This window comes from Vulpes vulpes, chromosome 8 (genome assembly GCF_048418805.1).
Source record: "Vulpes vulpes isolate BD-2025 chromosome 8, VulVul3, whole genome shotgun sequence".
NCBI classification, from domain to species: Eukaryota; Metazoa; Chordata; class Mammalia; order Carnivora; family Canidae; genus Vulpes; species Vulpes vulpes.
The window spans coordinates 52,482,425-52,496,850 of record NC_132787.1 but is presented as its reverse complement, the minus strand read 5'-3'; the positions used below and the strand labels follow the sequence as shown (position 1 = coordinate 52,496,850).

The 14,426-nt window shown below is 37.6% G+C and overlaps 1 protein-coding gene across 9 annotated transcripts in view; it reads left to right on the top strand.

Annotated features, from left to right (window-relative positions):
* The window catches only part of VPS45 (vacuolar protein sorting 45 homolog), a 73,585-nt gene that overhangs the window by 30,430 nt on the left and 28,729 nt on the right, over nt 1-14,426 (top strand). For all 9 annotated transcript variants that reach the window (XR_012003038.1, XR_003232810.2, XM_025983119.2 and 6 more), the window contains one exon: nt 13,552-13,683. Coding sequence is in view for 7 of the 9 variants with exons in the window: in XM_025983119.2 (XP_025838904.1) it covers nt 13,552-13,683 (132 nt within the window). In the remaining 2 variants the exon portion in view is untranslated. The remainder of the gene's footprint in view (nt 1-13,551; nt 13,684-14,426) is intronic.

Genomic DNA, 14,426 nt, shown 5'->3' with positions numbered 1-14,426 from the left:
TTAATAATTCAATTGCTCTATCCTTTTATATAACAAATATTTTTTTATTGAGTGTCTTCAGTATGTCAAAAACTGTTGTAAAGGCTTGCTTTTGGGGTATTAACCAGAGGAAGCAATTAATTGTCATTTTAATCCAGTAGTCTGTTAGTCTTAACTCATCCAGAACAACTTACTTAGATCAGCCTGAACTTTTAAATATACACAAAGTCTACTTTGTTATAAATTCTTATGTGTTTTTTACTGGGACCACATATTATAAAAAGCTTAATATATGTAATGGAACATTGTTGGATAGATTGATATGCGAATTGTTACTATTGGTAGAATTCTTCTATCATTTCAGCTAATCTTAACCTAAGAGTCTTGAAAGAATAGTATATATTAGTATACTATAATAGTATATAAATAGTATATTTATAACTGTAATAAACTTCTGAAAGGAAAAGATGGCTCTTTTACATGATAGAGGCTGGGGAAATAGAAGTAACAAGAAAGACAAGTTACCTGCCCTTAAGGAACTGACATGCTGAAGACAGTAAACAAATAAACAAAGAATAAAATTTGAAGGATATTAAGTGCTACTGAGGAAATAAATAGGGTAATAACCTACAACATAACTTTGTAGAGGTGAGGAGCATTGCTTTAAATGGAGTGAACTGAGGAAAAAATAAAACAAGACGAAATCAGGGAGGGAGACAAACCTTAAGAAACTCTTAATCATAGCAAACAAACCAAGGATCTTTGGAGGGGAGGTGGATACATTATATGTTAATTAATTGAATTTAAATGAAAAATTTTTTAAAGAAAAAAAAGTTAAAGTATCAGCTAAAAAAATAATAATAAGAGAAATCCTTATTTCTTTTGAGGAAATGCTATTTAAGATGAGCTTTAAATTACAAGACAGAGAGCAGCCCGGGTAGCTCAGGGGTTTAGCGCTGCCTTCAGCTCAGGGTGTGATCCTGGAGACCTGGGATCGAGTCCCATATCAGGCTCTCTGCATGGAGCCTGCTTCTCCTTCTGCCTGTGTCTCTACGTCTCTCACTCTCTCTCTCTCTCTCTCTCTTTCTCTCTCTCTCTGTCTCTCTCATGAATAAATAAATAAAATCTTTAAAAAAAAATTTACAAGACAGAGCGAATCACATAACAATTAAAATGCATCCCAAGCAAAAGGAACACCAGAGCAAAGGCCTTGAAGAAAGAGAGAACTTGGCAAGTTCATGGAACAGAAAAAAGCCCAGTGTGGTTGGGGCATAGTGAGTAAGGAGGAAATAAATTGAAAAAATAAGTAGGGACTGGATTACTTAGGGTGTTAAAGGCCCTGGTTAAGAGGGGTTTTAAATTTTAAATGTCATAGGAGACCATTGAAGAATTTAGCATGTAAGTGACATGAACTGAATTACTTATAGGATCACCTTGTGGGGAGAATGTTTTTTTGTTGGTTTTTTGTTTTGTTTTTGTTTTTGAGAATGGATTTTTGAGGGCAAAAATAGCAGGGAGACTACTTAGGAGGCAGTTGTAATAGTCTAGGTAAGGAATAAAAGAGGTTTGGTTAAGGGGCCTGAGAGAATAAGAATCGATAGACTTGTTTAATGGATCTACTCCATTAAAGGGGGTATCTACTCTTACCCTCTTACCATAAGAGAGAAATCAAGAATAATTCTCGGGTTTGGGGGGGCAAAGTTGCAGGTGCCTATTAGATAACCAAGTAGAAATGTTAGATAATAAATGGGGAGTCAACAAGATTTTGGTGATATTTAAAGCTATGGGATATAAAATATATAAGATCACTGAAAGAAAAAAAGAAAAGAGCCCTGGACCGAGCACTGAGTAGAAGACATGGAGCCAGAAATGGAGACCGAGGAAGAGACAGAAAGGTAGAAGGAAAACCAGGGGAGCATGGTGTCATAAAGACCAAGAAACCTGTGGTAACCTGAATCTAGTCTTCTGAGAGGTAAAGGTGAAAACAGTACAGAATCAGATAGGGCAACATGAAGGTCTTTGGTGACCTATTCCCTAGTTTCAGTGAGATTGGAAACCAAATCAGGGTTACAGGATGTAAGATAAAATAGAGATAACAAATGTATATCACACTTTTAAAGAAATTTTGCGTGAAGCTGTCAGAGAAATGGGATGGTAGCTAGGAGAGAGTGTGAGCTCAAGGGAAAGAGATTCTAGAGCATATCTGATGAGACTGTAATCTGATGAGAATTACCCTAAAGAAAGTAAAGTCAAAAATACAGAAGAGAAAGAGGAAGAGCTGCAGAAGTGAAGTCTAGGGGATCCAGATAGAAACAGAAGTACTTTTTTTTTTTTTTAAGAAGTACTTTTTTCTTTTTAACAATTTTGATGGTGAGAGTATGGGACCATCTTGTCTGATTGCTTCTATTTTCTCAGTAAAATATGATGTCAAGTTATCAGCTGAGGGAGTGGGTAAAAAGAGAAAACATTGTGAAACTGTCATCTTGCAGGCCAGGAATCAGATTTACTAGGGAAATATAATTAGGACTTCTAGCCAAATTGAGTGCCCATTAGAGTTTTATAGTCATTAATTTAAAATAGAGGGGCACCTGGGTGGCTCAGTCAGTTAAACATCTGATTTCACCTCAGGTCATGATCCCAGGGTCCTGGGATTGAGCCCTGCGTTGGGTTCCCTGCTCAGTGGAGCGCCTGCTTCTCCCTCTCCTTCTCCCCCCTGCTCGTGCTCTCTATCTCTCTCACTTCCTCTCTCTCTCAAATAAATAAAATCTTTTAAATAATAATAATAATAATAAACTAAAATAGAGGGGTGCCTGGGTGGCTCAGTTGGTTAAACGTCTGACTCTTGACTTTGGCTCAGGTCACTATTCTGGAGTCTTAAGATCGAGCCCTGTGTGGGCTCTGCACTTAGCATGGAGTCTGCTTGCCCCTCTCCCTCTGTCCCTGCCCCCCACTTTCCCCCTTAAATGAATGAATGAATGAAATCTTTAAAATAGAGGTTAAGGTCTAATTGTGTGGTTTTCTCCAGCAACTTTTGGCTATACTAGATTAAATGAGGGCAAGGCTGGTAGCTAGGCCCAACCAGGATTTGGGGAATTAAAAACAGAAGGAGGGTATTGGATGGTAAATAAAGTATTTGTTTTGTGGATTGGAAGTCTTAAGTCAAAGAATTATTAAGATAGAAGTATTAGTGTAAGTGAATTAGAAATTGAGGAGGTGATTATTAGAGAAAAAGATCTTGAATTCAAGACTTCACAGTACATATACTTATAGTAAAAAGTTTATGTTATAATTATGGATGTTGATTACGATGAATGGAAGAACAGATCATTCTGGGTGAGAAGACCAGGATGTGATATGAGTAATCCATGTTGATGTGAAAGTCACTGAAAATCCTGAAAGGAGCAGCAGTGAAAAGGACACTAAACCAGACCTAAAGTCTTTGGGAATAAGAGAGTGACCAGGAAAGGAGGTCAGGAGAAAACAGTGCAACTGCCTCATGAGTTTCTAACATAAGAAAGATGGTGAAGAAGGCAGAGAAGTTGGAACAAAACAATAGGAGGGGGCACAGAAGACCCCTACACCACCTTTTGGCCCTGCTTAACATCAGGTAGACTACAGAGGCCTTGAAAAGACCTACTGAACAATTCTGCTTCTAAAAGCTTTCTTTCTAGATATATTTGTGCAAGTCCACAAAGACATAAACAAGGATACTTACTGAAACATTTGGAGTTTTTTTTTCAATTTTTTAAATTTTATTTAAATTCAGTTAATGTATAATGTATTATACCAATACCAATAATGTATTATTGCTTTCAGAGGTAGAGTTCAGTGATTCATCTAGAGTATATAACACACATTACATTATGTGCCCTCCTTAATGCCCATCACCCAGTTACTCCATCCCTCAACCCACCTCCCCTCCAGCAACCCTGTTTGTTTCCTATGATTAAGAGTCTCTTATGGTTTGTCTCCCTGTCTGATTTCATCTTATTTTTTCCTCTCTTCCTCTGTGATCCTGTTTTGTTTCTCAAATTCCACATATGAGTGAAATCATATGGTAATTGTCTTTCTCTGATTGACTTATTTTGCTTAGCATAATATCCTTTAGTTCCATCTATGTCATTGCAAATGGCAAGATTTCATTGTTTTTGATGGCTGAATAGTAAGTAGTCCATCATATACATATATGTGTGTGTGTGTGTGTGTGTGTGTGTGTGTGTGTATACCACATCTTCTTTATTTATGCATCTGTCAATGGACATCTGGGCTCTCTCTATCATTTGCCTATTGTGGACATTGCTGCTATAAACATTGAGGTGCAGCTGCCCCTTTGGATCACTACATTTGTATCTTTGGGGAAAATACTCAGTAGTGCGATGGCTGGGTCATAGGGTAGCTCTATTTTCAACTTCTTGAGGAACTTCCATACTATATTCCAGAGTGGCTGCACCAGCTTGCATTCCCACTAACAGTATAAGAAGGTTCCCCTTTTTTCGCGTCCTCATCCTTATCAACATCTGTCGTTTCCTGACTTGTTAATTTTAGCCATTCTGACTAGTATGAGGTGGGATCTCATTGTGGTTTTGATTTGATCAGGTTTCCTGATGCCGAGTGATGTTGAGCATGTTTTCATGTGGTTTATGGCCATTTGTATGTTTGCTCATGTCTTCTGCCCATTAATTGGATTGTTTGCTGAAACATTATTTGTAATAGTTTAAAAAAGAGAGAAACTAAGTGTCCATCAATAGAGGACTGGTTACTAAATTACAGTACATTGCTATTCATTCTTCTTAAAAAGTGGCATAACTTGGGGCACCTGAGTGGCTCAGTGCTTGAGCATCTATCTGCCTTTGGTTCAGGTTGTGATGCCGGGATCCTGGGATCAAGTCCCACATTGGGCTCCCCACAGGGAGTCTGCTTCTCCCTCTGCCTCTCTGTGTGTCTCTCATAAATAAGTAAAACCTTTTAAAAAAATGGTATAACTCTTCATGAGGTGATACAAAAAACTTTTTAAGATATATTGGGTAGAAAAGCAAAATGCTATAATATCCCTTTTGTGTAGAAAAAAGAACCCATATCTAAGCATAAATGTGATTATATACATATGTGTATATAAACAAGTCTGCTTAACTATATGTATATATACAATATGTGTGTAATATATATGCAAGCACATATATGCACATGTATACAATAAATATTTCAAAAAGGATAAGAAAGTGTTAATAATGGTTACCTCTAAATATTGAGACAGTAGTTAGTTAGATATATATCTGTCTTTCCCAGTAGATATTGATACTGTTTTAAGTATCATAATCTTGAAGTAAAAACTGTGTTTCATTAATACTTGGGTTTTTTACAATATTTGACACAGTGCCTTACAAATTGGTGTTGAATAGGTATCAAATTTCTTGTGTAGGCATCTATAATAGTAGATATGACAAGATTTATAGTTGGAAAATTTAAACTAGAGAATAAATTTGGTTGATGTTACCAGAAAATTTAGATTTTATAGTTTGCCGGTATCCCTCTACAATATATTGGCTTTACATCATCTTGGCCTCGCTCTCAGTTCTAGCCACTATCTTGGATCATCATACTGAGAAGAGTCATTCATTTTAATCATCTTTATGATAATTTAAGTCTTATCATGATAGGAGTCCTTGGTTTTATCATTATTAGGAAATATCAAAGGAGATGTGGCAAGAATACAACTTTGAAACCAGGAATGCTTGTAGAATTGTTTTACTCCTGAGCTATTAAATTCATGGTTAACCTGTTTGGCAGTATAGCCATATCTACAAATTGAGTTTTGATCTTTCCCCTGCAGATGAAACACCCCCATTTCCTATTTAGTAGGCTCATTTTTCTTTCTTGCTCCAGAATTGCTTCTTGTCTCTGATAAAAACAAGCAACTTAAAAACATTTGGTGAGAAAATGGAGCTACCTGCTCATGCATTCCACAATCAGTTCAAAAAGGAAGTACTTTTTCACATTTACACAAATTTATTGGAATCTTGTGGTAGCAATTCATTTTGTTTCTATAACCGCAGCAGTCCTTTTCCAGTGGCCTTTTTTCCTATAGTAAATGCTCATAAGATCTTTATACTCTATAAGTACTCAAAAATTTGAATTTTAGCCATAAGTGTAATGGTCCACAAAGTAGATAAAATATTGCCTCTTAAAAGTTTTTCTACTTCGTTTATTCATGTACAGAAGTAATGCTTTCCAGAAATACTATATGTGAAAAATGTTTATTTTTCTAGTAAAATAATATGTAAATTGAGTTCTCAAGGTGTTCTTGTATATGTATATGCAGCATGAACTGGCTGCTGTTTTCTATCTAATGTTTGCTGCCTGCACTAATTAATGCTTTTAGTTGCTATGGTGAATTACAGAGCACTTGTATATTCCACTTAGCTTCAACCATCATATAAAAATGATTCATTGTGTATTTTCCTTTTGGCCTCATCAGAACATCTACTTTTAAAATTCGCCAGGGAAGGGAATGAAAAGGAAAAATGTCAGGGTGTTTGTTTGTTTTTTTCCCCATCACTGTTCCTCCTTAAGCCAGCTTGAATAAGGAGTAGGAGGCTCAGGAAAACATTTATTAATGTTTTCATAACCAAATGTGACATAGTTATCTTTGTTAGGTACACAATTAAGTCAAGCTATAAGAGTCTATCCCAGTATCTAAGTTTTGTCCTTATATTAATATAACCTACACCCACAGTTACCATCTGTGACATTTTCTTCCCTCTCCAGTAATACTCCAGAAAATACTCTGGTACCCTGAAATTATCAGACTAAATTAGGATAGTATTCTAACGCTCTTCTAGGAGCCTGCTTGAGGGATGCCTGGTTGGCTCAGTGGTTGAGCATCTGCCTTTGGTTCGGGTTGTGATCCCGGAGTCTGGAGATCAAGTCTCACATCAGTCTCCCCTTAGGGAGCCTGCTTCTCCCTCTGCCTCTGTCTCTGCCTCTTTCTGTGTCTCTCATGAATAAATAAATAAAATCTTAAAAAAAAAAAAAAAGTGCCTGGTTGAGTTTATTCCTTCCCAGTTCTTGCCTTTCTTTTCCACAGAGACAGGTGTACTCTTGAGGCAAATTATGGGCAGAGGGCAGCTCTAGGGAAGAAACATCTCCAGAATGATCCTTGCTTAGCTGCTTTTTCAGTTGACTTAGCAGATCAGGTGCCCAAGACAAAAATGTTACTGTCTGGTTCCTCTCGGTCACTGTACCTTTGCAAGGAAGAAACTTCCTTCCCATCTTCTTAATGAAATAATCTATGCAATTCATGAGTATTTACTCAAGATAACTGCATAACAAGTGTCAATCTAGGGTTGCCTCTCAACATAAAGAGTATTACGTATGGAATCTCACTATAAAAATAATACACATTTTCTGAGAATAGAATTTCATTTCAGCTTTGAGGATATTATTACTTCTGAACACTGCAACTGTTTTTTGTTTTTTGTTTTTTGTTTTTTCCTGTTTCTACCTGGGCTGGCCTCCAGATAGTTACATAGACCAAACAATTGGCAGAATGTCTTCTGTCTCCTTGGTGGCACATTCTTATAACATTGGATTTTTTTCTCCATAGAACTCATTCTTCATCAGTATTCTTTAATGAATATTAAACCAAGTATGACAGTATTTGAGAAGCCATTATCAGCTCATTCATACTTCTAGAACCAATATAGTGGGAAGAATTAAAAATTTATATTCTTCAAAATTTGGTGTTGAAAAGAAATTGTCTATACCCATGAGGGTAATACTGTGATAAAAGTTACAGAGACTCATATCAGTATTTAAAATTATAGCCAACTGTAGTTTGGTAGATCCTTTTGGTCTATTCCTAAAGAATCTGACAAGATCTGAACTTAAGTTCCTTTCCCCCTTCTGTAGAAATATTAGTCAGAACTGAAACAATACCCTCAGTTGAAGAAAAAAGAAGAGAACTTGTATTTTTGCCTGAATATTCAGTCCTTGAAAAATGAAGAGTTCATCATACTTGGTAGCAAAATGTTACTATCATAATCATGCAGCATTTCCTAAACAAATGACCCTTCTCAACAAGAGAAAGCTGACATGTAACTGGAGGCAAGGACTTGAAGAAAAAAAAAATCTTGATGGTAGAGAATTTTAGTGATTCAAGTCATGCTTTCCTATAAGTTACAAAGAGCCTCTTTCCCTGCAGCCTAAAGCACTAGATTAATACTGGATTAATAACTTAGCTTTATCTACTCCATGATACTAGAGGAAATCACACAAATTATAGATTAGTGCCACTACAAACTCATTGTTTATAAACTCACTTGGGCCTTCCCGGGTACTCAGTCAAACTTTTATGCATGCTTAGTCTTTGTCTCTCTCCACAGCAGTTTTGAATGTTTTCCATTCGCCAAACACCTAACCCACCCCAGCCCACAGCAGTGTTTCCTAGAGAAAAAAAATTGAATGTCAGACATTAACTCCCTCGGTGTCTAGCCCCCATAATTATTTATTCTTTCCTGTATTTATAAACTTATTTATATATACCTACCTTTATGTCCTTCCTCCATTCTAAAGGAAATACATCCTTTTTTGGTACTTAGAGCTGATCATTCTGTCAGCACTCTAGTTTTAGACTCCTACCATTTCTTCTGAAGCCTTCCTGTAATGGTTATTTGCTTGTTCCCTCTCTCTCCTTGTCTAATATATTTTCAGCTTCTCTTCATTTAAGTACTTTCCCACAGACTACAAGCATACTTGGGTTTTTCCTGTTAAACAAGCAATAAGTATAAAGCCCTTGAACCTGGGTTCTTCTCTAACCTGCGTCCTTTCTTTCACAGCCAAACTTCCTGGATGAAGCCACTGTCCTCTTCAATCCATGCACCCTGGCTTCTTACTCCACTATAATACATGAGACTTTTCTTACAAATTCATTATACAACAGCATACACAGCGGTCTCTTTCAATTCTCATCTTATTTACCCCGCTGTGTATTTCACACTGTTAACCCTTCTGTTCTTAAAAGTCACTTGTCCCTTGGCCTCTACCTTCTGGTTCTCCTCCTACCTTTCTGACAATTTCCTTCTAAGTTGCCTTTGCTGGCTATTCATCTTGCTTATCCTGCAGCTGCTTAAAGACTCTCCAAAGCTCTGTCTTTCGATTCTCTTCTCATTCTATACAATCTCCCTAGGTTGAACTCATCTATTCCCCAGCTTCAGCTGTCACCAGTATTTGAGGAAATCATTAGGCTTAAATGTCCAGATAGATGCTTAGTGTGGACATCTCTGTTGGGATGTTCCACAGGTATCTCCAACACATGTTTTTGTCTTACTTTCAGGAAATCAGTCTTGCTTTTTTTTCTCAAACCTAAACCAGAAAACTTAGTTATCATGGACTCTTCCTTTATCTTCATCCTCCACATTTAATCATTGACTAAATACTGAAGAGTCCTCATTTTTTGGGGGTGGGGGGTGGTTTGGGGGTTTGTTTGGTTTTTTTTTTTTTTTTTTTTTTTTTTTTTTGGTCTCCTATATATACAGCCCCTCCTCTCCACTCCTGGTATTTCTTTAGTCCCATTTTTCATCTTCTCTTTCTAAAAGTCTTACAGTGTCCTTTTGTTCTCCAGCTTTTCCCACCTGTACCCCTCCCCCAATTCATTCTCACACAGCTGCCAAAATTGCCCTTCAAAAAAGCAAATCTGATCACTCTAACCTAAAACCCCTCAGTGACTCCCCCATGACCTATAAGAGTCAAGGCCTTCCATGGTCTGGCCTCTGCTTATTTCTCCCTCTCTTTCTCTCATTATGTCTCTAACTTATCTGCTTTATTCCAAAGGAGTTAGGATGACTCCAAAGTTTTTATCATAAGCAACTGAAAAGATAAACTGGCCATCAACTAAGATGGGGAAATCTATAGGTGAAACAAGCTTGGAGCAGAATTTAAACATTTGAGTTGAGAAATTTATAAAACAACCAAGTAGAAGTATCTAGTAGATAGATATTTAAGCCCAGCATTTAGGAGATAGGTCTACCTGGGCTGGAGGTAGAGATTTGGGAGTCATCAGCAGAGAGATGTGTTTAAAGCCATACAACTTGGGTGTGATCATCTAGGGATAATCAGTAAGTTTAATAGCACTTTCTACAATGATGGAAATGTACTCTATCTCTGCTATTTTATAAGGTAGTCAGTCATTAGCCATGTGACTATTGAGCACTTGAAATGTGGCTAGTTCTACTGAGGGACTGAGTATTTTATTTTATTTTATTTTATTTTATTTTAGTTAATTTAAATTTACATAGCCATATGTGGCTAATGGCAACTACATTGGGCAAAGCAGATCTAGAGAGTAATTGTAGGTGAAGAAGAAAGGAAGACCAATGACTCCATCATTAAGAAGTCAGGGAGATGAGGTGAAGCCATCAAGGAACACTGAAAAAGAACAACTAATGAAGTAAGAAAATCAAGAATCTGATATCCTAGAAGCCAAGTGAAGAAAGTATATGGAAGAAGAACAAGTAATCAACTTAATCAACTTAAAAGGACCAAAAGTCTTTTTTTTTTTTTTTAAGATTATTTATTTATTTATTCATGAGAGACACAGAGCGAGAGAGGCACAGACACAGGCAGAGGGAGAAACAGGCTCCATGCAGGGAGCCCGATGCGGGACTGGATCCTGGGTCTCCAGGATCACACCCTGGACTGACGGTGGCGCTAAATCGCTGAGCCACCCAGGCTGCCCAAAAGGACCAAAAGTCTTGATAATACATGGTGCTGAAAGGAGGTGGAGAAATAGGCACTTTCTGAGTTGCTGGGAATGACATCTATAGAGTATCTTGGCAATATCTACCAAAATTTAAAATGCACTCTAGATCCAAGATAAGGGCAAGGAGCAGAACAATGCACATTAAATGCGTGTGTGTGTGCGCGCGCGCACAGAGGCGCGCGCACGTGCACACACTATACATATATATGTATATGTATGCAAATATGTATATATGCATATATTTACATATATGTACACAAAGATAATATCTCTGAAAAGACACGTAAGAGACAAGTAGTAGTGTTTGCCTCTCAGGAGAAACTGAGGTGCAAGAACACTGTGGTGAGAGGGAAACTCACCCCTTTTGTATTTTATGTTATATGCAAACATTTATCTAGTCAAAAATAGTATATTTTAAAATAACAAAAATAATGATAGAATATGTAACAGTAGGTAATTCCTAAAGCATGGTAGTGCTAAATACATTGTTTCAGGTGAATTAGTCTAAAATGCTTATTTTGTCTTAAAAAGTAAGTTTGTGGAGTGCCTGGCTGGTTGGTTGGGCATCTGGCTCTTGGTTTCAGCTCAGGTTATGATCTCAGGGTTGTGGGATTAAGTGCCATGCTCAGCATGGAGCCTGCTTGGGATTCTCTCTCTTCCTTCCCCCTCACTGCTCCTGCTCATGCTCTCTCTTTAAAAAAAAAAAAAAAAAAAGTAATGCTTAAAAGCATGATTTTAAGTTCTAGGTTCATACAGAAATGCCATGATTGACTACCTAATTCATTGCAAAATAACCACCTTTTCATCATTGGGAGCCTTTTATTGGGTAATCTGCAATTCAGAGATACTCTGAACATTTTTAATTTTTGCCGTGGTATCTGATTCTGTTTCCATGTTTCCATGAAGTGTGATAAAAACAAATACTCTTCGTTAATTCCTTTAAGGTGTTTTAGAAAGAGACAAACTAACAGAAAAGAAATGTAGGGTGGGGTTTTTTTTTCATGATTTATACATAAGCCTGTATAATTAAGGAGGTTTCTATTTAATTTTGTGCTATAACCTCCAAAATGGATGCTTCTCTTTGATACAGTTTTAAATAATGTCCAATAAGTCATTTAATAAAATTACTTACTTGCTAAGATTAAGTAATTTATCTTCTTTTGATGGCATGAGAAAAGAAAAACAGGTAAACTTTAACAGTTTTTTTTTTAATTTTTTTTTTAATTTTTATTTATTTATGATAGTCACAGAGAGATAGAGAGAGAGGCAGAGACACAGGCAGAGGGAGAAGCAGGCTCCATGCACCGGGAGCCCGACGTGGGATTCGATCCTGCATCTCCAGGATCGCGCCCTGGGCCAAAGGCAGGCGCCAAACCGCTGCGCCACCCAGGGATCCCACTTTAACAGTTTTGAAGTGATACGGTCTCATTTTTTTTTTTTTTAAGATTTTATTTATTCATTCATGAGAGACACAGAGAGAGAGAGAGAGTGGCAGAGACACAGGCAGAGGGAGAAGCAGACTCCATGCAGGAAGCCCCATGTGGGACCCCAGGACTCCAGGATCACACCCTGAGCCAAAGGCAGATACTCAACCGCTGAGCCACCCAGGCGTCCCTCCTTATTGATATCTACAGAAGGGGCCAATAGAAGGCCCTTACTTTTGTTTTGAAGCCATTTTGATAATGATTGGAACACAGTAAAACTACACAGTGCTACCCAAATGAGGCAAGTGACTGAGCTGAAGTTTAGTATGTCCAATAACAAAACTATACTCAAGAGTTTTTTGTTTGTTTTCTCAGGGTTGGTATTTTTTCCTTGGTTTATCAAAGGATTTGAGAACAAAGATTTTAAGAAGTGGAGTTCCTAGAAGTGCCATTAATTTATGTATCCCATTCTCTTTTTATACTCAAAGTACTAATGTTTCTAGTTTCCATCTATTTTTTTTTTAAGTTTTTTTTTTTTTTAAATTCATGAGAGATACATAGAGAGAGAGGCAGAGACACAGGCAGAGGAAGAGCAGGCTCCGTGCAGGGAACCTAATGTGGGACTCGATCCCTGGTCTCCAGGATCATGCCCTGTGCTGAAGGCGGCGCTAAACTGCCGAGCCACCCGGGCTGCCCCTCCATCTTTTTTTAAAAAAAGATTTTATTTATTTATTCATGAGAGACACAGAGAGAGGCAGAGACACAGGCAGGGGGAGAAGCTTCCGTCCTGTGGTGAACCTGATGCGGACTCAATCCCAGGACCCTGGGATCACAACCTGAGCCAAAGGCAGGTGCTCAACCGCTGAGCCACCCAGGCATCCCTCTAGTTTCCATCTTATGGGAACACCCTAATATACTTATAGTTTCCCAAATACGTTAAGTCCTTGAACAGAGGCTATTGTAATGACACTGTATTAAGTATTTGACAAAGGACTTCTATATGAAAGGAATTGTGCAGTACAAGTATAAATTACTGCTATATTGATATCATGGCACAGTGAAGTACTTGGGCAGCCTCTCGAATATAAAAGTACATTTCTAGATTTGGTTCCAGCAAACACTATTGTGCTATTCTGAAATCCACAGCACAGAAATTATAAGACATCCGCTCATAAACAGAAAGCAAATCACTATTCAGCATTTCCTGCTCTGTTTCCTGCCAATTTCAGATAATTAAAACTTTTTTAAGCCTTTTATTCTATTCTGCTTTAATTCTGCTTCCTCCACCAAAAATGAAAGATTTAGAAATTAAAACTGCATATAATAGTAACACCAAATCTTTGCTTTTTTTCCCTTCTTATCCTATGATGTTAACTTTCTTCATTATTGCAGACCTCAGGATATCATTGTGTTTATCATTGGAGGAGCCACCTATGAAGAGGCTCTAACAGTGTATAATCTGAACCGTACCACTCCTGGAGTGAGGATTGTCCTGGGAGGAACCACAGTGCATAACACGAAAAGGTAAGGGAGAGCAATTCAGTCCTACAACTCTGTTCCCTTTCCTAGAGGATAAAGCTTAAATTTGTAAAGCTGAACAAACTGCTGTAGACCAGTGCATCAGTTCATAGTGTAATAATAAATTGTGTGAGATGAGAGCTCTAACTCCATGAGGTTCATAAATCACCTAATTAAGGTCAAAGACCTGAAGAGTAAAGACCAGCCTGTAATATTAATCTTATAGCCACAGACTGACACTCTGAAAATACTGAAACGTAATTGAATTCTGTGAGTTTTTTCTTTTTTATTAATTACATTTATTCAGTTAGTATTTAGTAAGAAGAATACAAAGATGAGTAAGATAAAGTCCTACTTTTAGGAAGTCATTGTCTATTAGGAAAGATAGAACAGGGATCCCTGGGTGGCTTGAGGGTTTAGTGCCTGCCTTCGGCCCTGGGCGTCATCCTGGAGTCCTGGAATCGAGTCCCACATCAGGCTCCCTACATGGAGCCTGCTTCTCTGCCTGTGTCTCTGCCCCTGCTCCCCCCGCCCCGTCTCTCATGAATAAATAAATAAAATCTTAAAAAAAAAAAAAAGGAAAGCTAGAACATAAAAAATAACAAAATAAGTACCTGAAGAGACAGACCATAGAGCCATGGATTATCAGAGTGACTAAGAAAAATTAGTAGATGTTTCATGGAGAAGATAGTGCATATTCTGAACCTTGGGCAGAAAATAGACATAAGGAGGGAGAGCACATATTGGCA